The 27,428-nt window shown below is 41.4% G+C and overlaps 1 protein-coding gene across 9 annotated transcripts in view; it reads right to left on the bottom strand.

The window, feature by feature from the left end:
- Positions 1-8,879: 8,879 nt before the first annotated feature.
- CD46 (CD46 molecule) overlaps positions 8,880-27,428 on the bottom strand; it is a 79,114-nt gene continuing 60,565 nt past the window's right edge. For 4 of the 9 annotated variants that reach the window (XM_049857749.1, XM_049857750.1, XM_049857754.1 and 1 more), the window contains 4 exons: positions 25,690-25,734; positions 20,216-20,251; positions 19,494-19,554; positions 8,880-12,128 (listed from right to left, as the gene is read on the bottom strand). In XM_049857749.1, coding sequence (XP_049713706.1) covers positions 12,056-12,128; positions 19,494-19,554; positions 20,216-20,251; positions 25,690-25,734 — 215 coding nt within the window. In that variant the 3' untranslated portion in view covers positions 8,880-12,055. Of the gene's footprint in view, positions 12,129-18,897; positions 18,932-19,493; positions 19,555-20,215; positions 20,252-21,864; positions 25,735-27,428 lie in introns of those variants that run through there. The other 5 variants (XR_007513747.1, XM_049857751.1, XM_049857752.1 and 2 more) reach the window with 3 other exon arrangements.

Here is a 27,428-nt window from a genome sequence, read left to right as displayed (position 1 = left end):
GGCTGGGTCTTCCAGTTGCATCTCCCTTCTTTCGTCAGTGAGATCATCTTCTTCTGGAAGCTGGTTTCACATGGTGGCTTAGATTTTTCCATCTTTGTATCTAGCACCATTTGAAATCAGTGTTTTAGGAGTAAGAATTGCAGCACAGAAAAGGGCGGATGGACGACAAAGGAGCAGCTGCTCATAGGACTGGTTCCTCTCCCCTTGCCGCCTGAGCTGGCTCAGCAAGTCGAGGGGTCGAGGGGAGAACTTCAGCAGCAGAATACACTCCTGAGTATGTTGGGGCTTTGGAGGGTTGACAGTGGGGGAGGGGGTTATTTAAAAGAAACTCTGGTTTGAGTAGGAACGGAAGTCCTGATGCTCATTCTGTCGACTGTTAGTAACAACTGTGATCGCTAACGTGATGGTAGGGCCTGTGAGCAGGGTCACTGTATTGTCCAGTTGACTATGTGATTGTAACGGGAAAGGGAGGAGGGCTGTGTACCTGGAGGACTGTCTCATCCACATTAAAACATCCGCCTTCTCTCAGAGGATGCCCGGCCAGAGGCCAGCTAAACTTAGACTTGCCACCATGCACTGTTGAGGTGCAGACCCCAGCGGCACCACAGGACCCATCTCTTACACAGGCTGACCGATTTCTCCTGGTGTTCAGAGTCTGTTTTTGTCTAGCACCATTTGAAATCGGTTATGATGTAGGGGGAAAAGCAGCAACCTGGAAGCGTCACGCCAAGTCTGGTCAACAGTAGTCTGTGGTTCTGGAAGATGGATGGTCACGGAGAGGAGAAGATCACACTCTCCTACTAGCGTCTCTAACTGCGTTTGATACTTTGTTGTAGAGGTAAGAGATAATGTAGTGGACTTTTAAAAGCAAATCGCTATCAGTTCTCTGATAACCGCAGTTGCATTTTGCTGAAATGTAGTATTGGTGTAAATCCTACACATCGGTTGCTGTTGAATTATCTTTCTATTAAGAAGAGTCTATTCGTGCACCCTGAGCTCAATAAATCTTTTACCGTATCCAGTTCATCAGCGTCTGTGTTGTTCATCTATTATTTTCCATTCATAACTCTATGATGATGAGAAGTGGGTCCTGTTAAATGAATTTGCTCTGCAGATCCTACCTACCTGATAGAGAATTGGAAGTAGGTTACAGAGGATGTATTAAAAAATGAAGCCCATTAAGACAGTGGAATTCTGTGAGCCAAGGAATAAAATGAGAGAAAAGATGAGGGGAGAGAAAAAATGTAGAGGAAAATCTAGGCCAAGGGAATGTTACTCAGTGGGAACACTGGTTCCAAATGGCCTGCCGCCCTGGGCCCTCAACCTGTAAGTCAGTGTCCTGTGAGAATCTTCCGCTTAACTGAATGTAGTGTCACGTGGCCTTGGAGGGGAGCAGCATGGACGGTTTGTGGCTTTATAAAAGATGCAGGCGTTCCATTTAGGGCTGTGTGTTTATATCCAGGATTGAAGACAGGGCAAACTGGTTTTGTAAAGGTCTTCACAGATTAGCCAGACTGGACCTGATAGAGGATCATGCTGGGAGAATCTTGAGGAATGAAGTTGGCCTCTTCCCACGGGTAGGGCCTGATAGACTGTGAACTACCTAGAGTACAGTCATTTCAGGCCCATAGTTCTCATAACCCATTGCCATTGAGTTGATTGCGACTTAAAGCAACCCTATAGGACAGAGTAGAACTGCCCCATAGGATTTCCAAGGCTGTAATCTTTATGGAAGCAGACTGCCACGTCTTTCTCCTGAGGAGTGGCTGGTGGGTTCAAACCCCAGACCTTTCGGTTTACAGCTGACTGCTTAACCACTGGGCCACCAAGGCTTTCTTGGTTCTCATAAGTGGTGGCAAATCTACCACCTGGGAAGCCTTTTCTAAGTCCACATCCTGCCATCTTCCCCCAGATGGCTGCCCAGCCCAGTGGGTTGGGGGCCGGGGGTGGTGGTGGCAAATGCAGCAATTGTTGGGAAAACTTCCCAGTGAATGTAACCCACCCCCTTATGGCCGCTTCGGTGCTGTTTCAGGCTGTCAGCTGAATAGTCTTTGTTCTAATCCATAGGATGTGATGGTTGGAATCATTTAGACCCTAAACTGTGTTATTCAGTTCCCCCACTGAGGAAGGCTGTGGTAGTACCTATAGGTATGACAGCTTTGGGTGTATTGACTACAAATTAAACAATTTTTGGCTCATCTGCCATGCCCCAGGAACCCTAGTGGCACAGTGCTGAAGAGCTACGGCTGCTAATCAAAGGGTCAGCAGTTCAAATCCACCGGCTGCTCCTTGGAAGCCCTATGGGGCAGTTCTACTGGGTCATATAGGGTTGCTATGAGTTGGAATCAGCTCGGTGGCAACAGGTTTGGTTTTTGGTTTTTATCATTCCCCAAGGTCCCTGGGTGGCGCAAATGGTCTGTGCTCCTCTACTAACCTGAGGCTGGAGATCCAAACCCACCCAGCGGCACCACAAAAGGCAGGCCAGGAGATCTGCTTCTGTAAAGATTACAGCCAAGAAAATCCCATGGAGCAGTTCTGCTCTATCACATGGGGTCACCATGAGTTGGAATCAACTTGGTGGGAATGAGTTTTTGTTTTGTTTTTTTTTTTACCATGTACCAAGCTCCAGCCTAAACCAAACCAAAACCAAACTGGTTGCTGATTTCCACTTACAGTAACCCTGTAGGAAAGTAGAACTGCCCCATAGGGTTTCTAAGGCTGTAATCATTACGGAAGCAGACTACTGCTCTTTCACGGAATGGCCGATGGGCTTGAACCGCCGACCTTTCTGTTAGCAGCCAAGTGCTCTAACCACGGCGCCACCAGGGCTCCTTTATCTAACTCCAGCCTTGGAGTTGCAGATACGCCTAAGACATGGCACAGGGGGCCCTGATGCTAGTGCTCATTAAGTGCTAGATTGAACTGAGCATCAAAGCACAAAAACAATGATTTGAGACAACTTTTCCATAAAAGAAGTTTGCGGAGCTCCTGTTGAATACTTAATTTTGAACAGTCCCACCTGCTAGGTCAGAAGAAGCAAAACACATGCCGATGAATAAAACAGTCCTATTTGAAAGGCCGCCTCAATTACTGGGGCCCACGTTTTGCTAGGTTGTGATCTTTACAGGAGCAGATCACCAGGTGTTTTCTCCTGCGGAGCGCCTGGTGGGTTTGAACTGCCAACTTTTCAGTTAGCAGCCCAGCACTTAACCATTTGCGCCACCAGGGCTCTGTTTGAAACTGCCATCCTGAGGTGATTTTTCATAACTGGTCAGCAAATGATGGTTCTTCGTCAGGCATGGGTCCCACTGCCCTCAGTTGTACCAGACTTTTTAGTTATAAATTTAAAACTGCAGAGGGAATATTACACTGAAAGCATACTTGATCCTCAAGCAAGTTGTACTGGCAAATAATTCCCATCTGTGGTAGTAAGTGCTGATGGGTCCTTAATGAGACCAGTTAATGAGACTAGTCTTTAACCAGCCTAGGAGAAACAAGTGCCTCAGTCGAAAACCTGGTCATTCCTGTAAGATGTTGACCCATCCTGAGGAGCTGGCGAATAGTTTTAAGGGATACCTAGCAGGATAGTGAAAGCTGAGCAGTGAATAAGGAAGACAAGAAGAATTGATGCCTCTGAATTACGGTGCTGGTGAAGAACATTGAACACACCACGGACTGACAGAAGAATGAACAAATCCGTCTTAGAAGAAGTACAGCCAGAACGCTCATTAGAAGCAAGGATGGCGAGACTTCATCTCACATTCTTTGGGCGTGTTATCAGGAGGGACAAATCCCTGGAGAAGGACATCATGCTTGGTAGAGGAGGAGATCAGCGAAAAAGAGGAAGACCCCTCAATAAGATGGGTTGACACAGTGGCTGCAACAATGGGTTTAAACATCGTTAAGGATTGTGAGGATGTTGCAGGACTAGGCAGGGTTTCACTTTGCTGTACACGGGGCTGTTGTGAGTCGGAACCAACTCCACAGCACCTGACGACAAGCAGAATAATGTGTGTATACTTTGGAAAGCTTAAGAGTTTTCTCTCGACACGAGAAATTATGTTTGGGGTTTATTCTAATATGGTAGTACTCCACCCTGACTTCGTATCACATTTACCCAAGGAGCCTTTAAAATAGTGATTCTTGGGTCCTAGCCTGGTAGATTGATTTAACTGGTCCAGGAATGGGACCAGGACAGCATTTTTTTTCTTAAGTTCCCCCACGTGATTCTAATGTGCAGCCAGGGTTGAGATTCACTGTTGTATGGCCTGGGTCCTAGAAAGGTTTATTAAGTGTGGTCTGGAGACCCCCGGGATTGGTATTGATTTCCTATGACTGCTTTAACAAAATGCCACAAGCATCCTTGCCTTACGGTTTGGGGGTCAGAACCCTGAAATCTGTTTCACTGGGCTGCAGTCAAAGTATTGGCAGGGCCACTCTCTTTCCTCAGGCACTAGGGAGAATCCGTTTCCTTGCCTTTTCCAGCTTCTAGAGCTGCATTCTTTGGCTTATGTCCTCTTCCTTTGTCTTCAAAGCCAGGAGCACAGCATTTTGCTTCGGTGGCCTTCTACTGTAGCCAAGTCTCCCTCTGCCTCACTCTTACGAGGACGGACGCTTGTAGTTATATTTAAGGCCCCACTGGAATAATCCAGGATGATTTTCCCATCTCAAAATCTTTAATCACACCTGCAGAGTCCCTTTTGTGATGTAACATTTGCAGGTTGCAGGGATTTGGAGTTGGCTAGCTTTGGCTATGGCAATTCGCAGCACCTGGAAACTCATTAGAAGGGCAGAATCTCAGGTCTTACTCCAAACCTACTGAATCAGAATCTGCATTTTAACCAGACCATCCTGTGACTTACATGCACACTAAAAGCTGAGAAGCATGGTTCTCTGGGATCCTACCCCAGGAGTTCTCCAAACCTGGACCCTACCTCAGATACAAACCTAGGAAGGGTTTTTGCCAGGAGCCTTTTTTTCAGTGCAGGTTGGGGATCAGATGACCAACTGTTTTTTTGGAGGGAATACAGAAAAGTCTACATGTCCAAATCAGTGACGTTCACATTCTTCAAGTTGTGTATTCCTTCTCAACATCCTTTTCCAACTTATTCCACCCGTTTAACATAAACTCACTGCCCCCCTAAGCTTCTGATCTGACTTCTTGACGTGCTGTTGTCAATCCCGAAAGAGCCGAATGCTCAAGGCAGACATACTTCACTAATTAAGCTGTTTGGTTCAAAGCAGATTTTTGGGCAAAGTTTTGATTTGAGGCTTAAGGTTTAAAGATTATCTCAGGGCAGTAGCTCTGTGTTTCTTTACCCTTAATGGCTCCAGAAGATCTGTATTCCACTGAGAATTTGAAATTGTTCCATAACCTCCCTCCCCGCCTCGACCCTTTTGCTGAGGATTCTTCTGTAGAATCTTAGATCAAGACATTCAGTAAAGGTAGCCGGGTACCATCCAGTTCTTCTGGAGATGACCAACAATTCTACTGCACACCAGAAATAAGTGTTCATCTAAGCATGTGTAAGAATTTGTTTCCAGAATTCTCAATGAAGCCACAAGCCCTAAGCACGGGGATGCCAGAGCTCGCTCTGTTTCCAGTGGTTCAACTCAAAGCGAGCCACTGTGATAATAGTTATTTTAAAAGCTGCATATATAGCTGCCATCAAGTGATCTGACTCATGGTGACCTTACACGTACAACAGAACGGGATGTTGCCTGGTCCTGCATCATCCTCATGATCACCGGAATGTTCAAGTCCATCATTGAGACTACTGTGCCCGTTCCTCTCACCCTTGCCCTCATTGGCCTTTACTTCATCAAAATGATGTCCTCCTCCAGTGACTGATCCCTCCTGACAATATGTCCAATGCAAGTGAGTCAGTGTTCTGTTGTGACCCATAAGGTTTCCATTGGCTAACCTTCTGAAGTAGATTGTCAGGCCTTTCTTCCTAGTCTGCCTTGGTCTGGAAGCTCCACTGAAACCTGTCCACCATGGGTGACCTTGCTGGTATTTCAGATACCAATGGCAGAGCTTCCAGTGTCATAGCAACATGCAAGCCACTGCAGTACAACGAACTGACAGATGGGTGGTGGAAAAGCTACATAAGGGAGTTAAATTTTATAAACACAAGTGGCTTCTCCTGCTAGCATCAGTTTGACTACTTCTACACAGGTTTTTGGGGGCTTTGGTCTGTTGAGTCAGGAGTCAGGGTGGACAGCTCTCTCCGTTATCCATACTTGCAGCAATTTGTTCACCTTCTGCTGGTATGTAAGAGAGAGAGAAAGGTAACAGCTTACTGACCACAGAAAGTCTGCCTGTAAGAGCTGAAGCCCTCCATTTTCCCAACAGACCTAAATTCTCCAATATTCCTCCCATATTTAAGCAAGAGACAGAGTTTAACCCTGCTTAAAATGTTATTTCACAGAAGAAAGGCTGAAAAGAGCTAGTTAATACCAGGTCCAAAATGAATTTAAGCACTTCTGGAAATCACAGAAATGATTGAAACCTCTAAATAATGACAAAGTTTGAATGGCTAAGGAAGTTGTCAAACACCCTAATGTTCCACAAGAGGGCAGCAGTGCTACAATTTACAAAGGCTTGCGTGCTGTCCAGTGGATCCCGACTCATAGTGACCCTATAGGACAGAGCAGAACTGCCCCAGAGTTTCCTAGGCTGTAATCTTTATGGGTGCAGATTGCCAGGTCTTTTCTCCCACGAAACTCTTGGTGGGCTTGAACCGATGAACTTCTAGTAGCTAAGTGCTTTTAACCGTTGTGCCACCAGGGCCTCTTTACAAAGGCTCACCACTTGATTTTATCAGCGTAACCTTCTCCAGATGAGCCTAGAAATTCTGATGACAGCTATGTAGTTTAGAAAAAATATATACCCGTATGTACACTCAGTTTTTCTGTTTGTGGAAGTCAGTAGGCTCCTTAAGTTAAATCCCGCTCTTGAGGTCAAATATGCAAATTTTAAAAATAGGCAAAAACTCACTCTTGGTTAAAATGTTAGCTGTCAGGCATTACAAAATTTTAGAATACCAGAGTTGCCCGGTTCCCATAAACTTTGGAGTCCACTTTAACCGTGCCAACTCAAATTTCTGCTTCAGCATTCTTGCAGAAGGCATATTGTTAGTCACCTTCCAAAGCTCTCCCTGTACATCTCATGCCAATTTAAAAATACACTGTAGTCTCAAGTTAAAGTCAAATAAAATTTGCTAAAATGCTTTCCTTATTCCCAGTCAACATACTTTCCATCTAGTGTTGGTATTAAACTGAAAGATTGTTTCTTTTTTAAGCCACAAAGTATGTTCAGATAGCCAGGCACCAAAACCTTAAGTTTTTGAAATTTCTTGATTTCTTTAGTAGGCCGAATTAATAAAGCCATTATTTTCTTTTGTAAATAGACGCTCATATCGTCTGTCTCTATGTGTTTATATGTAGAAAGTGACTATAAACCAAACCAAACATGTTGCCGTACGGTTAATTCCGACTCATAGCGACTCTATAGGACAGAGTAGAACTGCCCCACAGAGTTTCCAAGGACCACTTGGTGGATTCGAACTGCTGACCTTTTGGTTGGCAGCCATAGCACTTCACCACTATGCCACCAGGGTTTCTGAAAGTGACTAGGGACCTTGAGAACCACTGAGGCACAGGTTCTCGGCCTTAGCTGCATATTAGATCACTGGGGGAGGTTTAAAATCCCCTGGCCCAGGCCACATCCCACATCAATTACAGGAGATGTCTTGGGGGGTGGCACCCAGCCATCAGTAAAGCTTCCCAGGTGACTCCAATGTTCAACCATGATTGAGAAACACTGAGACCTCATTTGAGAGATTTAGCATCTGATTTAATAAAAATCTGGAGGGAAGGCAAGAATTTTTTTGCATAAACAAAAATCCCATCATTTGTTACATAAATCTGATTTTATGGTTTCATTGTTGGGACTCGGGTTTTCATTGTCTTAGCTCTACCTGTGCTTTGACGTGGGAGATACACCTTCCACTTGACACACATCTATAGATACCTGAATGTGGCTTTAACTCAAAGTCAAGTAATAATCAAAGAGCTGGGCAGAAATCAAGAAGAGCTTCGTGGAGTGGGTCAAATCTGAGCTGGGCTTGAAAGATGCCCAGGATACGAACAAGACAACAGGTGTTCCACGCGACACTGGATGAGGGATACAGAAACAAGCAGTGGGCCATCTCAGAAGTGCAGCAGAAAGACTGGGAAGAAAAGCTGGGGACAGTTGTAGAAGATACTGAAGTATCATGCTGAGAACGGTGGACTTTGTGCTGTGGGTAACTTCTGTGCAGTAAGACACAGGCTGGCTGGGAGTGGAGAAGCCTGGCGATACTTCTGGGCGTGAGATGCGAGGGACAGGAGGAAGTGGGCTGGAATGCTTAGAGAAGATGGCCCCAGCTGGAAACGTACTCTCACTTGAGATCACACACACACGCCCTGGAAAGAAACACATCTCAAACGAGTCTTCTCCAAATGTACAATTTTATTTTATCAAATTCAAAGAGCCAATTTAAAACCATGAACAATAAAGATCCCGATGCCTGGGACTTCTCATGTCACTGCAGAAATAGTTCCGCAGTTTTTTTTCCAGTATTTTTGTGAAAATATATACACCAAAACAATCACCAATTCAACAACTTCTGCCTATAAAATTCAGAGACGACTGTATTCTTTGTACTGTGCAGCCGTTACCACTGTCCTTTCCAGTCATCCCGCCACCACCACCATACACTCAGTGGCCCCCAGCTGCCCCTGCTATCAACTAACCTGTTTCCTATATATTTGCTTATCTCATAAGTGAAGTCCAGTTTGTCCCTTTGCCACTGACTTCTCTCACTACAACAGACTTATTTCCCTCAACATGTTGTCGAGGTTCATCTATGTTGGGGCACGCGCCAGGACGTCATTTTAGCAGAGTAAATACTCCACGGTAGGTACAGATACATTTGGCTTTTCCATTCACCTGTTGATGGACGTTTCGGTTTTTTCCACCTTTTGGCTGTTGTAAAAAGTGCTACAGTGAACACGCATGTGCGGTCTTTCCTTTTTAATTCCAATATGTTTCCACGTTATGTAAGCAAACATCTGTATGTGATGTTTCCCCCAATATAAACTGACAAATCTTTACAGATAAAACATATTCACACATACATGTCCATCTCATATATAAATAAATAGAAAAAATAATCTGAAGCAGAAACTTCTATAAAAGTTCATTAATTTTGCTACTTAAAATCTTTGGTTGAAAAACACAACTAGGTTTAAAAACAAGAAAGAAATAGCACAGCCATTCCTTGCTTCAAGCATTGCCACTTTCTTGAAAAGTGTGTGCAAACAGGTACAGTGAAGCTGCTGCTCTGGACTGAATTCACAACTCCTGTTTTTTTCTGCTCAGACTTTTCCTTTTGTCACCTCAGCAGAGACGAAGGAGGCTTTCTCAAGGCAACATTTCTTTGGCCCAATTTGTGCTACTAACTATAAAAGTTTAAAACAAAATTTTAAAGAACGTAACTTGAATTTGTTGAGTGGCTGTTCCTTTTCTTTGCGCACTGACTTCTCTGGAAGACAGTTTGTCTGGGTACTGGGGACTCAGGAGAGGGCCGACATACCCATCCTACCTAAGCGGGAAGCTCTACCTGAGTTGGGCTTACTTTTTTGTCCCTTAGTACAACCAACAGCAAATGCACAAAGTTCAGTTTCTTTTCTGAAATACAAGGCTTAATTTTCACTCTTCCTTTCAGGAGATGAGAGGAGAGGTAGACAAAGGCACAAGGGCTTTGCCAGCAAGGACAATGCAAATGGACTAGGATCCTGGTACAACCTGAGATGACCTGATGGATTTATTCCCTATAAAACTGCCTACTTTTCTGATAAGTAAGGCATCTCTATACAAGGAGGGAAAGGAAACATCTACACAGTGTAGAGTGGATTACTGCCTTAGATAGTGCTGCTGTAACAAATACCACAAGTGGATGGCTTAACAAATACATTTATTTTCTCGCAGTTTAGGAGTCCCAATTCAGGGCACTGGCTGAAAGAAAGGCCTTCTCTGTCGGCTCTGGAGGAAGGTCCTGTTTTTTCTCTTCTGAGCTTCTGCTCCTTAGCAATCTTCATGTGGGTAACATCTCTCTCCCCCTGAGTCTGCTTTGCTTGCTTGTTTAATCTCTTCTATATCTCAAAAGAGACTGACTCAAGATACAACCTACACTAATCCTGCTTCATTAATATAACAAAGACAACCCATTTCCAAATGGGATTATAACCACAGACATAGAAGTTAGGATTTACTACACATATTTTTGAGCAACATAATTCAATGCCTAACACAGAATTGGACTCGACGGCAGCAGTTCTTTGTTTTTTTTAACACAGACTATATGAATTGTCTAAGAAACACTGACTATATGAATTGTCTAAGAAAATTGCCAAGGCCACAGTGTTTGCTTCATCCCATGAACCGCTATCCTTGGCTAGGTGTTAGGGCCCTCTAACTTTTTACAGAAGTGTACAATTCTTACTAGTTTCTTAGGACAGGTTTATTGATGTTGAAAAAAAAAGTGAAAAACAAATGCCTTACATGAACTTTATAGCTTCTCATCTTTAAGTCACCATAAAAGTTATATATAAAAAAAAACCAGAATTTTACCCTATGAACTTGTCCAAATTCTCAATTTTCAGTGTTCTTGATTTTAATGCTTAAGAGCTGAAGTCAAGAAGTCAAACGATGTACTGCATTGGACAAATCTGCTCCAAAAGATCTCTTTAAAGCATTACAAATCAAAGACGTCGCCTTGAAGACTACGGTGCCCCTGACCCAAGCCATGGTGTTTTCATTCGCCCCCTACGCATGCGAAAGCTGGACAATGAAAAAGACTGAAGAACTGATGCCTTTGAATTATGGTGTTGGTGAAGAATATGGAATATACTGTGGAATATACTATGGACCGCCAGAAGAACAAACAAATCCGTTTTGGAAGAAGTACAGCCAGAATGCTCCTTAGAAGCAAGGATGGTGGAACTTTGTCTCTTGCACTTTGGACATATTATCAGGAGGGACCAGTCCCTGGAGAAGGACATCATGCTTGGTAAAGTAGAGGGTCAGCAAAAGAGAGGAAGCCCCTCAACGAGATGGACTGAGAGCAGTGGCTGCAACAACGGGCCCAAACACAGCAACAATAGTGAGGACGGCGCAGGGCCTGGGAGGCTTCTTTCTATTGTACACAGGGTTGTTTTGAGATGGCACTTAACAACAAGAGCTGAAGTCGTATGTGCGTATCTGCAAAGGTTTTTTTTTTTTTACAATAAACAATATGTAAAATACATGTTAAAGTTGTTGAAAGAATGAACCATTTTCTTCGCAAAGGAAATACACAGTCATGTGTTTTGTAACGTCCACGATACGTTATGCAAAATAGGACACTGTGTGATTTAGATGTTGTGCAAACAGCTTATTATATACTTAGCAAAGTTGTACAGGATACAGCAGTGCACCTGGCAGCATTATCACCTTGTATACAAGAGACATGAGACACAGGGGTTGCGTGCGGGAAGCTGCTGCGCTCACTGCGTCCCGTTACGTCTGCTGTGTCCCATTCTCTAATTGGGATTTCTGAACTCTATTATAACCTTATGGGACCACGGATATATATGTCAGACGTTGCCCAAATGGACATTATGCGGCACATGACGGTAATTTCATTTTGAACTGTATTTCTCGAATTTGGAGATTTTTATAAATAAATCTTTTTCCCATTCTAACACTACCAGGAATGCTGTGCTGACTTACCATAAAATTGCAAGTGTCACTTAAGCAGACGCAGGCTATGTGTTCTTCCCCAAGTTCATGCATGTTTCAAAGAAGCATCAAAGGATGGTGACTAGATCCAAGTGTCATTCACATACTAGCATCATGACTTAACGATAGCACTCATGATAGTGAAAGAAACTAGAGATTAGGCTTTGTAGATCTTAATATTTTAACAGAATCAAAGGATAAAAGGTTGCACCGGTTTGTAGAATCCATTTAGCACTTCTGCTCTGCTGGAGTGGCTGAAATTTCCTTGCAAGTCCTGTATTTAGCTGTAACCTCTGTTCTCCTACAAGGCAAGGTACAGAGACAGCATCAAAGGTTAGCATAATTAAGTACAAAAATGAAGCTCCAGAAGCCGATTATCTTAGAAAATGGGCCATTAAAAAATGATGCTTACATTATTAAGAATGCCCAAAATGAGAAATAAATGATTCTTAAACACTTCCAAATATTCGACCAGTCTCCTTCTAAAAACTTTTCTTCTACTGCTGTATTATACTTTTGTTTCCTCCAAAACAAGAACTAGAGCAGCACTAGACACCCAACCCAGTGTCATCGAGTCGTTTCCGACTCATAGTGCCAAGCAGTAGACACAGTATTCCGTATGTCGCCATTTTGATTTAAGGCTAGTGGGAAAGGCTAGAGAGAAACATGTCTCCCTAATATTGTAATTTTAAATCTGTGGCTCTGAGAAAAACATTTTTAAAGTGGCGATTTTAACGGTATTCAATGCCTCATTTATTCCTCACTGTCAAGGGAATCATGTATTTCAGGTAAGAAATTATCTTAAATAACTAAAGTTTATATCATACTTTGAACAGACATCTTTCTAAAATCTATTATTCTAGTGCAGTACTGGCCAAAAGAAAGAAAATGAGTTACATATGTAGTTTTAAATTTTCTAGCAGCCACATTAAAAAAAAAGTAAAAGAAACAGGTAAAATTAATTTAAAGAGTATTATTTAACCCAGTCTAAACAGAATATTTCCATTTTGGCAGGTATTTTACATGCTTTCATTCCAAGCCTAAGAAATCTGTTATGAATTTTACCCTGACAGCACATCTCAAATTGGACTAGCCACTTCTGAAGACCTCAATAGCCACACATGGCTACTGGCTATCATACTGGACAATGCAGTTCTCACTCCTGCCTTAGTAAACTGACCATAATAGACAAATACTCAACTTGGACCAGCTAGTTGTTTACCAGTGTGTATGCCATAGCAAACATTTCAGGGATGCCAACCCACTGGAACAGCTAAGCATGTTATTTTGGACATTTTAATATTTTTCTTTGGGAGGAAGGCTATCATTATGAACTCCCACTGTGACAGTGCTATGCTTGTATTACACCAGTTTCCTAAGGTCTTTAGTGGTGAGCAGGAGAGGAGGTGGCACAGTGGTTAAGTGCTCAACTGCTAACAGAAAGGTCAGTGGTTCGAACCCACCAGCTGCTCTGCAGCAGAAAAGATATGGTGATCTGCTCCCATGAAGATTACGGCCTAGAAAACCCTATGGGGCAGTTCTAATCTGTCCTGGAGGGTCACAGTGAGTCAGAATCGACTTGACAGCAAACAAAAACAACATTGGTGAGTGACTTAACAGCTTGGCCTGCCACTGAATTCTCCAAGACGACTGGACTTTTCCAGGTCAATACTCCTTTTTTTCCCCTGTAGTTGTAGAATCTTTTTCTATAAATACAATTTTACATAGGAATCAAATATATGAAAAAGCATTAATATACATTTAAAGAAACAAGAATTTCATATAACAAAGCTATTTTGAAGATGATAAAATCTGAACCTGAATTACTAATTACACTTATTTGATATTAACTTCAGCATTCATTAAATTAACTTCAAATATTTGCAGACCTCTGAAGCTCCGACACAGTCTAAAAACTACTTTTTTAGTTGGCTATAGCCTCAAAGGTATCCTAACGGGCTAAGAAGATACACATGACTGGGCAGGCCCAGACTGTCAATTCTAGTTGATATGTTTTGTCTTCCCCTGTGCCCGCGACTCAAGAAATCACTTTGCTTTTACCGCGAAACTGCCCTTTCCATTGACTATTGTAGGTCCTGCTCCAGATGCTTGATTATCACATCCCACCATGAGGAGCAGGCTACATTAGCTTCCTCATCACGTCCCACCACAAGGAACAGGCTACGGTATCTTCCTCATCACGTCCCACCACAAGGAGCAGGCTACGTTATTTTCCTCATCACCTCCCACCATAAGAAGCAGGCTACATTATCTTCGTCATCACTTCCCACCATAAGAAGCAGGCTACGTTATCTTCCTCATCACTTCCCACCATGAGAAGCAGGCTACGTTATCTTCCTCATCAGGTCCCATCATAAGGAACAGGCTATGTTGTCTTCCTCATCAAGTCCCACCATAAGGAGCAGGCTACGTTATCCTCATCACCTCCACCACAAGGAGCAGGCTACATTATCTTCCTCATCACCTCCCACCATAAGGAGCAGGGTATGTTATCTTCCTCATCAGGTCCCACCATAAGGAGCAGGCTACGTACGTTATCTTCATCATCAGGTCCCACCATAAGGAGGAGGCTACGTTGTCTTCCTCATCACGTCCCACCATGAGGAGCAGGCTACGTTGTCTTCCTCATCACGTCCCACCAGGAGGAGCAGGCTACGTTATCTTCCTCATCACCTCCCACCATAAGGAGCAGGCTACGTTATCTTCCTCATCACTTCCCACCATGAGAAGCAGGCTACATTATCTTCCTCATCACCTCCCACCACAAGGAGCAGGCTACGTTATCTTCCTCATCAGGTCCCACCACAAGGAGCAGGCTACGTTATCTTCCTCATCACGTCCCACCAGGAGGAGCAGGCTATGTTATCTTCCTCATCACGTCCCACCACAAGAAGCAGGCTACGTTATCATCTTCTCCTCCCAGGTATGCCACACACCCAATCAGCAGAAATGGAGGAACACTGCTTATTCCCACTCAAAGACAGAGGTGGATGGGGTCAAAGTGATTAAGGTAATGCAAATTATAATTTTTCAAACTCGAAGAGTTTTTTTTTTTTTTTTTATTATGCTGAAAATATTCTGAGCAAGGGAACCAGGTTTTTAACTTTTAACTATGCCTTCGTTGAGTTAGTTAAAAGTTTCAATTGAATAAATTCATAAAATTTTGTATATTTTGGTTCCTGTAGATGGGATCCTCCCCACCCTCACACTTAAAATGAATTGATTATTTGATGATTTCCTGCTGGGCTTACTTTTGGATTCATGGCTGCTCTAGAAGGTAGAGGAACCTAGACAGTCTGATAAAAGGATGGGGTTGACATTACTCCATTTAAGCCTATGTCAAAGCAAAAGACTGTCAGTAACCATTATTTACTTTAAACTTCAAAAAGAAATGGTGTAAGAAGACATTAATAATTTAGGCCAAGGGAGCAGAAACTTGAGTTTCCTCTTGATGTTCACTGCCAACACATCTTAGTTCATCTTAGCTCAGGTTATGGATATCTAAATATCAATAGAGTATTTTTGAAAAGAAAGTATCGCTCAAAGAAACAGAAATCAGATACCTTTTAATGATAAAAGAAAACCTTTCTTTCATCTATCATCTCAGAGAGAAATAAATTTTACTTCTCTGTGGCTCTCATCAATTATGTATGTGCTGAACAGAAGAAGGGAAAAGGACTGAATAAAATAGTGACGTCAAACAAAGAAAGACACAGGAGTGATGTAATCAATGGGATAAAACCAATTCTAGAGAAGTAAAGCTGAGAACTTAGGTCCATAAACCGAGACTTTCCAATATGGGGACCTGAAACATGAATTCTGTGCAAGAAGCAACTTAGCTTTTACGTCTTACAGATCATCCGACAGATAAACAGCTTCTAAATTTCTGTTCAACGTGTTCACCCTTGAAACCATATTGCAAGGAAGTAAATAACGTAAAAATTCTTTCAAAAAATAGCAGATTGTGTGAGGAGAAATGGCCCTGTCTCTAGCTCCATGGATTTTGAGGGTTCACAGAGTATATATTAAATTAATGTCACATTGTCTTAGAACTCAATTTTATAACAACTCATAAATTTTCACATGCACCTTGACTTTTGCATTGAGTATAGTTTCTTCCCATAGTACATTTGGTTTCAACCTGAGGGAAAAACTGTAAAACAGTATTATATAATGTCCTATATTTTGGAGACAGATCTAAAATCATACATGTGTTCTCTAAGCTAATGACAAAATCTCTTGGTATATATTATTTTTGTTAAAGTTTCTGAAGAGTTTGTTGAACGCATAAGAATGAGAGCCAAGAAGAAAAATGTTCAAGTTAAATTGACTCTTAAGTTTTTTTTGCCACATGTCATTACACTCCCAAACACTTGAATTGACACTAAATTCCAAAAACTTCTCTAACATTTAAGCATGACAGCTTAAAAATCACAAAAGTTATTGGATCAGTCAATATTAACATTAAAAATAGGTTTAATGTACACCGAATACTAAACACCCTTAATGGGGGAAAAGAAAAAAAAAAACTATTTTGTCATAGGTAGTAAAATATATAAATTATGTAAATAATTTTAATTAAATTAGCCAACTCTCATTTATCCAGATATGAATTAACTGGAATAAAGAAAATCATACATTAATGGAAAAAAAAAAAAAAAACCACAAGCAGTGAAAACATTTATGTAAACAAAAAGCATCAGTCTTCAGTATCACACAGTGAGGACATATGCAACATGGGACTCAAGCAGGAAGCACAGAGCAAGGGCGGTGGATTCCAAGACTAGAAAGAATGGCAGAGAAGCCAGTTAAGCAAGAAAACTGGAAGGAAAAAAGCAGCAGCATGGAATGGGACCTGTGTCATTGTTCTAGTCTCAGCTGAGAGCTAAGAAATGGAAACCTTTTGGCCATTTTTCATCAAGTAATTTAAACAATGCTTAATGGTCTTAAAAAATACTACCGTGAGGTATCCTGGAGTCAATTTTTGACTCATAGCGACCCCATGTGACAGAGCAGAACTGCCCTATGGGCTTTTCTTGGCTGTAATCTTAAGGAAAGCAGATCACCAGGTCTTTCTCCCTCAAGGCCACTGGGTGGCTTCTTACCGCCAACCTTTCACTCAACAGCTAGAGACCTTAACCTTTGTGTCACTGGGACTCCTTTGAAAATGACTACTTATATTATTTTTGTACTTTGGTACAAGGGTAACTGTCTTTCCAAATCATCATAAATACAAGTTTACATAAAATCCATTTTGAACCAAGCTTTAACAGCAATTTGGGATTATCTACCCTTCTTTCAGAATTATAAGGAACTCCATATATTTTATAGTCTTCTGTAGAATATATGGAGTTTCTTTTATGGAAGATTCTATGGCAACAATAGCCAATTTTGGGAGAAAGGATTATGGACATTAAACAGTACATGGAATATAATAGATATTTTTATTCCTTTAAAAAAAACCCAGCAAAATAAAGCCAAGTAGTACCCGACAAGGTCGGGTACACCTCTTTTTTTTTCTTTTAAACATACACACAGATGAGTCTTAAGAAATCCAATGATGTTAAACATGAGAAAAATTTGCCAATAGGTTTTGTGACTTTTCGTAAAACTTCAAGAACATGGGCACATCAATAATAGCCTACACTCTGGTTATTCAAAGTGTGGTCTACGGCCCACCAATATCATTACTTGGGAGCTTATTAGTAAAATTCAGGCTCTCAGTCTCTACCCCAGAGCTAATGGATAAGAATCTGCATTTTAACAATATCCCCAGGTGGTTAATGTGCATATTAAAGTTTGAGAAATATGCTCTAGACAGTAAAGAAGAAAGGCATATCACTCCCTCATTACAGTAAATTCAGCTATTAAAATAATATAGAACTTAAAGGATTAAACAGGACTTCAAGGTCTTGAAGCCAAAACATGGAGAGACCCTGGATTTTAATTCAGCCATCACATGGTATACAGAATTTCTAAATGGAGGGACCCTGGATTTTAATTCAGCCATCACATGATATACAGAATTTCTAAATGGAGGGACCCTGGATTTTATTTAATTCAGCCATCACATGGTATACAGAATTTTTGACTGAACATGCTTGTCAGGAAGAAGGCAGCACACAGCCTGAAAGGTTCTAGTATGGTTTATAGTTTAGCTCTAAGGCAATTAGGAATTACCTTTCCCACCCCATTTTTTAAAAAAAACTTCTCTTTTCTAAGTTGAGCTACTATATACAGGTTAGTTATGTTGATTTGTTAAAAAATATCTTCCCAAAACACTTTAAAATTTGAACACTGCAATCTTCTGTTTTCTTTCCAAATAATATTTGCTGTAAAATATGGGCTTTTTAAAGTCAGAAAACAAACTACTTTGGAATCTCCAGTCACTATTGCCATTGAACCTCCAGTGTGGGGTAATACTCAGTAACTGCTCAGCTGTGAAAGACCCGTTAACTGTAGCTTGAGAGAGTTCCATCATTCTTTTTAGGGAGCCCCCCCCATCAATATGCTGATGCAGTCATGTTTTAAGAAAATGAGGCACAGAATATCGTATTCTGTTTTTCCTTAGAAGTTCTTTTACATAAGCCTTTTGGAAGGCATTGTGGGTGTTTTAAAAAAGGTAACTAAATAATATGAAAAAGGTCTGAGCTCTTTATCAGTGAAGAATATTCTTTTATTACATAGTCCAGACCCAATGATTAATATAAAAGGAAAATATATCCTAAAACATGAACCTCAAATGTCTTAAGATTATTGTTTGACTTCAAAGCTATTTCCAAAACCACAGAGAAAAAATAAATTAAAATGCTTATTATCTTTCAGAAATTCCAAAGCACCGAATCTTGGTTGATGCTCCATGGCTTATTCTAAGTCTTTTGTTAAATTATAAATTATTTCATTAAAATTTAAGTTTGATGTTTAAAACCCCTATTTTCTTTAGACGGTATTTATCTGTCAATTTTTTGCTATCCTAAGCACCTCTTTTCTCGTTTTTATAGATGAAAAGAGAGAGAAAAAAGTTAATTGAGGCACCTTGTGTATCTTACCCCTGTCAGCAAACCCCATCAGTTTTACGGCAACCTAGTAAATTAAGAGAACATAAAAGGGAAATCAAATTGTGCTGCTTTTAATCCCTCAGTTCATATGTATAAATAACGCCTCTAGATGAAAAGAAATCAAATTGGGTATTTGAATGAGATACCTATATACAATTACCTAAGTTATACAAACTTTCATCATAAAAATTCAAGTGAATACAACTGTCATACAGTCTCCACCATGAAAGACTTTAATCTTGGCCACTGTTCCAATTTAGGAGGTAGGGTATGCTTAGGGCAGGAAAGGCCTCACAGAGATCCATGATTCGCTGCAGAACTGAAACCTCGAATCCCACAGAAATTAAAAAAAAAAAAAAAAATTTTTTTTTTTAATAATAGCTGAAGTGACTCTGCACAGACTACTCTTGTTGCAGTATGAAAAGTGGCTGAAAATACTGTCAGCAAAGGAACAGAATGCTGAGGGCACAGCAATGCAGGCACATTTAGAACAGGACTGCATGCAGCAGAGGTTACAAACTGAGGCTGCACAAAAGCCAGTCGGGGGGCAAGGACCAGTCACCTAGAAGAAAGGCGCTTCCACTTACCCTCTCTTCCTGTGGTGACGGTACTTATACAGGAAGATGGAAACTACTACAACTCCAACTGCTACGAAAAACAGGAAACAAATGACATGTTACTCTGAAAACTCATCACCAAGATTCAAAATCTAGCAGAAGTAAATGTTAGTTACATTTCAGTGGTCAGAAAACATGATTTTATTTAAGCACGTACATACATGCACGGAAACCCCGGTGGCGTAATGGTTAAGAGCTATGGCTGCTAACCAGAAGGTCGGCAGTTCGAATACACCAGTCGCTCCTTGGAAACCCTATGGGGCAGTTCTACCCCGTCCTACGGGGTCGCTATGAGTTGGAATCGACTCGACGGCAACCGGTTTGGTTTTGGGTTTTATACTTAGATACCATCTGGACTCTTCACTATCTAAATCCAGTTCCCGGGAATCACTTAAACATTCCAAAGTGAGTCAGAGAAGAGTCCATGCTTAATTTAGAAAATCACCAAAGGCATATTTGGGAAGCAAAGTCCTATTACTAATCATGTGAGAAACGCTGTTACTAAGTGGTTATGCTGAGTATCAAGTAATATAAAATCATCGCCACAAGTTAGCAGATCACATGGAAGGTTTTTCTAGATTGGTTTACTGGATCTCAAGCTTTAAAAATGGAAAAACTATAAAACACAACTAATGCACTTCTTTGTTAATGGAGATTTTGATTTACGTGGTATTAAGGTTCGAGATACTTACATACTGCAATAACGATCACAGCAATGCTGCCTCCATCTGAGAAAAACAGAAAAACAGTTTGAAGATACGAAGCATATGTGGGTCTCCAGGTAGCAGCTGCATTTTTATTTCTATCAGATCATCTAAGAATTACAGCAAAAGAATCCGTCTCCTAGTTTCAGCATGACTGCCAGGGCGTCCAGGCCATGTGGATCACAGAACCCTAACCAGTTTCCTGGTTTAGGTCCAACCTGCCCAAGTCTGGATGTGAACCTCCTGTTCCATGGCTTTGGGCTGTGGCTACCCCACAGGGGATTTAGTAAAGGCCATTAGAGCAATCAGAATTCACTAGATTAGGGGAAAATAACAATAAAAAAACTATTATCCCAGTATAGTTGGTTTAGTTCAATATTCATTCTATCATTTCTTATGATTTGGTAGGAATTTTAAATTTTTCCCCAAAAAGGGATCTGCAGAAGTCAAATTTCTATGAACCTATCACAGATACTATTTTCAGACTCTTCACATATAATACTTTATTTTATCATTAACCCCTTCTGACCCCCATCCCCACATCAATTAAGACATAGTCCTGATTACTAAGATTCCCTTTAAAAATGTAAATGAAACACAAGAACACTTGGATGTGTTATGCAGAGAAACTTAAACATGCATTTTTTACTACTCAGAGACCACTAACTACTAATTCTACGAAATCTAAGTTCTTTGACATGTTTCTGTCAATAGTAGCTCTGCTTCTAAACTGTTATTACTATCACTAACCTGCTACAATCTAAACTGCCATTTTTACCACCACTAACCTGCTACAATCTAAACTTCCCTTATTATTATCACTAACCTGCTACAATCTAAACTGCTGATGATATTATTAAACTGCTACAAGTCACACATGAACTGTCATGCTGAACTTCGACCTCCTTTCATAAACAAGTACCAAGTATCTAACATTTTAAGATGGCCCTGGATTTACTGGCACCAGGACAGTCTGGCCATGTGTTCACAGCTAAAGCATATACTACAAGTTAAGCTAGAGTGCATTTTATAAAATGATTATTACTAGTCAAATGAATACAAATAGTTTCTTGTCTTCATTTACTTATCAAAAAAAATCTTTATATTTCACTCAACTTTAACTGTTACTATTATAATTTATCATTTTCTTTAATGTATAATGCATGAACAATGTAAGCCTACATAAAGCGTATTACTCCAAAAAACTAACCCAGCATGTATTACTTTAAGGCTCATGCACAAGTGAAAAGAAAACTTATCTACAAATTGCCATCACAAAATAACACTGCCACATGTAAAGCAAGTTGTATTTTAATAATTCTAACCTACATCTAACCATAGCATTTAAGAAACTTACCTCAGCCTACCATCAGTTTCCATTGACTCTGACTCCTGGGACCCCATGTGTGTCAGAGTAGAACTGTGCTCCATAGGGTTTTCAATGGCTGATTTTTCAGAAGCAGATTGCCAGGCCTTTCTTCCAAGGCATCTCTGGGTGGACTCCAACCTCCAACATTTTGATTAGCAGCACAGTGCTTAACCATTTGCGACACCCAAAGTCTCACCCTACTAGGAATCCCATGTTGGGGTATGTCTTAATTATCTAGTGCTGATATAACAGAAATATCACAAGTGGATGGCTTTGACAAATAGAAATTTATTTTCTCACAATTTAGGAGGCCAGAAATCTGAATTCAGGGTGCCAGCTCTAGGGAAAGGCTTTCTCTCTCTGTCGGCTCTGGAGGAAGGTCCTTGTCTCTTTGAGCTTCTGCTCCTGGGTGATCTTCATGTGGCCTGGCATCTCTCTTCCCCTCTCTCTGCTTCCTGGCTTCCTTGTTTAATCTCTTTCGTATCTCAAAAAGACTGACTTTAGACACACCCTACACTAATCCTGTCTCATTAACATAATAAAAGACAGCTCATTCCCGAATATTATTATAACCACAGGCATAAACCAGAAACCCACTGCTGTCCAGTAGATTCAAACTCAAAGCAATATGATCAGTTTCGAATTGCTGACCTTTTCAGTTAGCACTTGAGTGCTTTAACCACTATACTACCAGGCATAGTAAAGGACACAATTCAATCCATAACAGGGTACTTCTTTAAAAACTATGACTACCTGTTTCTGCACATATGATCACTTATATTTGTCATGGTATCTCTGGTGTAATTCATTACATTTGTGTGTGGCCTTTCTAGCCATGGTCTTGTATCTCCCATCCAGGTAACCATGTGATAGGGTAATTGTGGCCTACCAAGGGGATTGGTCAGTTTTGCCTTAAAAGAGAACCAATTCCAGGGCAGAGAGGAGCCCACCACCACCAAGGAAGGAGACCAGCAGGAAGGACCCAGCAGGAGAGACCTGGCAAGAGGAGACAGCGTGGTAGACTTGCCCGGTCCTTGCAGAAAGAAAGCTGAGTGCCGTTGGGGGAGAAGCCTAGGGCCAGGGACAGACATGCCTGCCAGTATGGCTGGGAAGAGGCTGTCCTGTTGAAAGAACTATATTCTGAGTGTTCCTGAGCCTAAATTGTAACTGTTACTTCCCTTAGAATAAACCCCATAATTGTTGAGTATAGTCTTTGGGTTCTGTGTGGCCATTGCAATGAATTATCGAACCCAAGCACAGAAATAGAGAATGCTATGTGAGGGATGGCTGGTGTCAGTAAAGATGGAGAGAGGATGCATGTCTGACCTTTGTCTCACGGGAATCAGCCTCGGGCTGTTGATCATCTCCTTTCCCCTTGTGAAATGAGAGGAGGACAGACACCGCCCTCAAGCCTAAGAATTATGTGGGACTCCATCAAGAGGAATAACCTATGAGTGACTGGAGTACCAGAACATGGGGGGAAAACAGAAAATACAGAGAGAATTGTTGAAGATTTGTCGGCAGAAAACTTCTCTGCTATTGGGAAAGATGAGAAGATATCTATCCAAGATGCTCATAGAACCCCACATAACATAGATCGCAAAAGAAAGTCACCAAGACATATTAAATAATCAAACTTGCCAAAACCGAAGATAAAGAGAGAATTTTAAGAGCGGCTAGCGATAAACGAAAAGTCACCTACAAAGGAGAGTCAATAATACTAGGATTGGACTACTCAGCAGAAACCATGCAGGCAAGAAGGCAATGGGAGGACATATATAAAGCCTTGAAGGGAAAAAAAATTGCCAGCCAAGAATTATATATCCAGAAAAGCTATCTCTCAAATATGAGGGCAAAATTAGCACATTTCCAGATAAACAGAAGTTTAAGGAATTTGCAAAAACCAAACCAAAATTACAAGAAATACTAAATGGAGTTCTCTAGTTAGAAAATCAGTAACATCAGATAACAACCCAAGACTAGAACAGAGGACAGAACAACCAGATATCAACCCAGATGGGGAAATAACAAAAATAAATCAAACCTAAAATGCTCAATACAGGGAAACAGAGACATCATTATGTAAAGACAACATTAAATCAAACAAGAGGGACTAAAAAATGTAGTCACAGATCTTTCATACGGAGAGGAAGTCAAGGTGATATAAAGAGATAAAAGGTTGGTTTAAACTTAGAAAAATAGGGGTAAATATTAAGGTAACCACAAAGGAAACAAACAATCATCAAAATAAAAAACGAGAAAAACAAAGACTCAGCAAATACAAAAGCAGCAACAATAAAAAAACGGAAAAGACAATATATAAAGGAAAACTACTCAGCACAGAAAATTAAGTGGAAAAAAGAAACTGTCATCAATACACACAAAAAAAGACATCAAAATGACAGCACTGAACTCATACCTATCAATAATTACGCTGAGTGTAAATGGTCTAAATGCACCAATAAAAAAAAGAACCTGAGCAGCGTTCAGTTACAGATAGGATGAGCTGAACTGAACCCAACTGGATGAAGAGAAAGATGTTTGACACCATGTGCTGGTATGGATTGCTGCAATTTGATTGCTTGCTCTGGACTGGGCTTTGCTTATGAATGCAGATGCTCAAAGTTCCAACCGGACCTGAAGATTCTTTAAGACCAAGGAACATGCTCGTCTCCTCAGAGTACTGGTTTGATAGGGATGTGCAATTTAAACACTGGCTATCTAAAATGGGGGGAGATAAAGGCATCAAGTGACTGGCTTACATACTTTCATGAGTGTGCTTATACAAAATGAGGGGGACACGGGAAGATCCCCACTGAAGAGATTCTTCTTCTCCTGATGGGTCTGGGGCATAGACAGTGTATGATTCAGCTGTGAGTGTTGACTGTTAACAGGGTTAATTGTGACTGTACAACTGTAACTGTAGAAACTTTAAGTGTGAAAGAGTGGACTAAGGAGGAGGCACTGCTGGTGGACTACAGTGGCCAAACCAAAGGTCCTTTAAAAGTTTTGCTTATGCCGATCCCTCATGACACTCAGATCAAGGGAATAATATTCCCAATTAAATTTTATTAGAGGCCAGAAAGCGTGAAGATGAGATGAACTGTTGGAGAGCCTGACCAAATCTGATGGTCACCTGCAGCAAATCTGAATGGCTGGTACCTGAGTATCCTCATCCTGTGGACTCTCTTCCCTATTGAAAGACTGTTAATGACTGTTTTGGACTGGTAAAATGATTGGGAGGGGGAAGCTATCCTCCAAATATTAAAGAACCATGGCTAGAAAAGCCAAGGAGTGGTCTGCGGTACGACTAAATACTTTTGTGTGTGGCCTTTTTAGCCATGGTCTTGTAACTCTCACCCAGGTGACTGTGATAGGTAATTGTGGCCTACCAAGAGGATTGGTCAGTTTTGCCATAAGAGAGAGCCAATTCCAGAGCAAAGAGGAGAGCCCACCATCACCACCACCAAGGAAGGAGACCAGCAGGAGACCTGCCAGCAGGAAATGGCGTGGTAGGCTTCCTGGACCACAGAGAGAGAAAGCTGAGCACCTTTCAGGAGAGACCTAGGGCCAAGGAGAGGCGTGTCTGCAGGTACAGCTGGGGAGAGGCTGTCCAGATGAAAGAACTATATCCTGAGTGTTCCTGAGCCTGAATTATAACTGTCACTTCCTGTATAATAAACCTCATATTTGTGAGTATGGTCTTCAAGTTTTGTGCAGCCACTGCAATGAATTATCGAACCCAGCAGAGAAGTACAAAGTGCTGTGTGAGGGAAGGCTGGTATGAGAATTAGTAGAGATGGCAGAGAGAGGAAGCTTGTCTGGCCCCCGCCTCATGGGAATCAGTCTTGAGCTGTTGATTTTGATTCTCTTTTCCCCTTGTGAATGAAGTTAGAGGATGTCAGACATCACCCTCAAGCTGTTTTTTACAGAATCTACACTACTTAAAATAACTCCCTAAATGTCAATTATCATCAATAATTTGTGACACCTGGTTTCTTCCTTAACCGCAGATGATTAGAATGTTAGTAGTTCCACGTGAACTCTAAGGTTTCCTAATGCAGAGTTCTTAGTAACCAAAATAATACTAAACCTAGAAGGCTGGAAATCGGTGGCTGTTTAGTGGAAGGAGCATGTCCTAGAAAAAAAGAAGAAAAATGGATTAAGTAAAATATGAGTATGAATTGACTCAACAGCAACTATCGATAATAACAATAGATTAAATAACGGTATATCAATATTAATTTCCTGATTCTAATAATTATACTGTAATTATGTAAGTAAATATCCTTTTTATGCAATAAACCTGAAATATTTATGGGTACAGGGGCAATGTATCAACTTAGTCTCAAATGGTTTAGAAGAAATGAACAAAGATATATATAGAGAAATGATAATGTAAATGTGGTAAAATGTTAACATTTGGGGAATTCTTTGTACTACTGTAATTTTCTGTGAATTTGAGACTACATAAAAATAAAAAAGCTAAAAGAAAAAATAAAGCTTTAAAGATTCATAGGCTTTTATTTTTCATCTTTTAAAGAAAAACACAATAATTATTTCCTTTATAAATTGTATTATGATCTCTTATTAAAAGCAGTACCATAAACTTTTATAAATTTACACTGAATGCCATCAGGTTTCTTCTCCCTGCCCACTAACATTTCCTCTGATGACATTCTGTGGTAGAGTAAGCAGATTTCTCCTTACATGTTTCCCCAGCCATCCAAAAGCAGAGCATTCCTATGAAAGCTTTCGTAAGCTGAAGGAGAATCGAGTGAAGTAATTACCATTAATTTATATGGGAAAAATTTTTGAGTGTTCCCAGACTCAAAAAATAACCTATCATAACAAATAACACACAAAACATGGACGGGAGCTGTAGAGGACGGTGGACCGTGGGGCTGTGTGGAGACGGGCGGCAGCCACAGCAGCCTCCCTGGTACTGTCAGAGGAAGAGGAGGAGAAGACCAGCCTAGCCCCGGACCTGCTGGCCTGAACTGCAGCACCTTAGACCTCAACCCGGACCTGCCACCCCCTTTGGGCATGTCGCAGTTCAAGTTCCCAGGCTACTCACACCAAGGTTACTGAGAAGATCACGGGGCCTCGCGCCCGTCTAGCATCGCTGACCTGGTTTTTATCCACTGAACCCACAGTCAGCGGGGGGCACACACGCCCCCCGAACCACCTATGTACATACAGGAATGCTACTTTAGCCTTTTAACAGTGCAACTTCTCTGCCAGACCTGAACTGCCAGGAACCCTTAGGCACCATTCCCCAGAGTGACTTCATCGGGCTGGTGGTAGCGTTCAGCCGTAGTTTCCTCAGGGAGAAACAGCCAGCCGCACAGCCTATTCACATCGCCAAAAACAGAGAAGAACGGCACTCTCGGCAACAGCTAAGTACTTGCATATATTTTACCATGCCCCCAGGCCCCAAGCCGGCTTCAGTGGCTGTCGATTTCCCTAGGCCTGAGATAGGTCCTGCTGCATGCCCTGAGCTATTCTCCCGGCCTTGGAAAAGGAATAAATTCACAATTGGGGGAAAAGATAATCTGCCAGCCCCACTAAGCTGGGGCACTCAGGACAGAACCACCTCCTATCCAGGCATAAACGGTCCATGGACTTTGAATACCTCTCCCCCCTGCATGGACCTATGTGGGCCTATTTCAGGAGAATAGGCCCTTGTTGGCAGACTGCAACTGTTTCAGCTGTGCGGGGGACAGGTGGGTGTTTGATGTTTGATATCACTTTGCCTATTAAACAGGGTCCTCACCTACCCACATCAGGGGCATAAGGACTGGTAGGCTCCACTCATGTCACCCAGCCACC

The sequence above is a fragment of the Elephas maximus genome, chromosome 18 (assembly GCF_024166365.1).
Source record: "Elephas maximus indicus isolate mEleMax1 chromosome 18, mEleMax1 primary haplotype, whole genome shotgun sequence".
Classification (NCBI taxonomy): Eukaryota; Metazoa; Chordata; class Mammalia; order Proboscidea; family Elephantidae; genus Elephas; species Elephas maximus.
The sequence above is the reverse complement of the archived record's forward strand: the minus strand, read 5'-3'. Positions and strand labels throughout refer to the sequence as shown.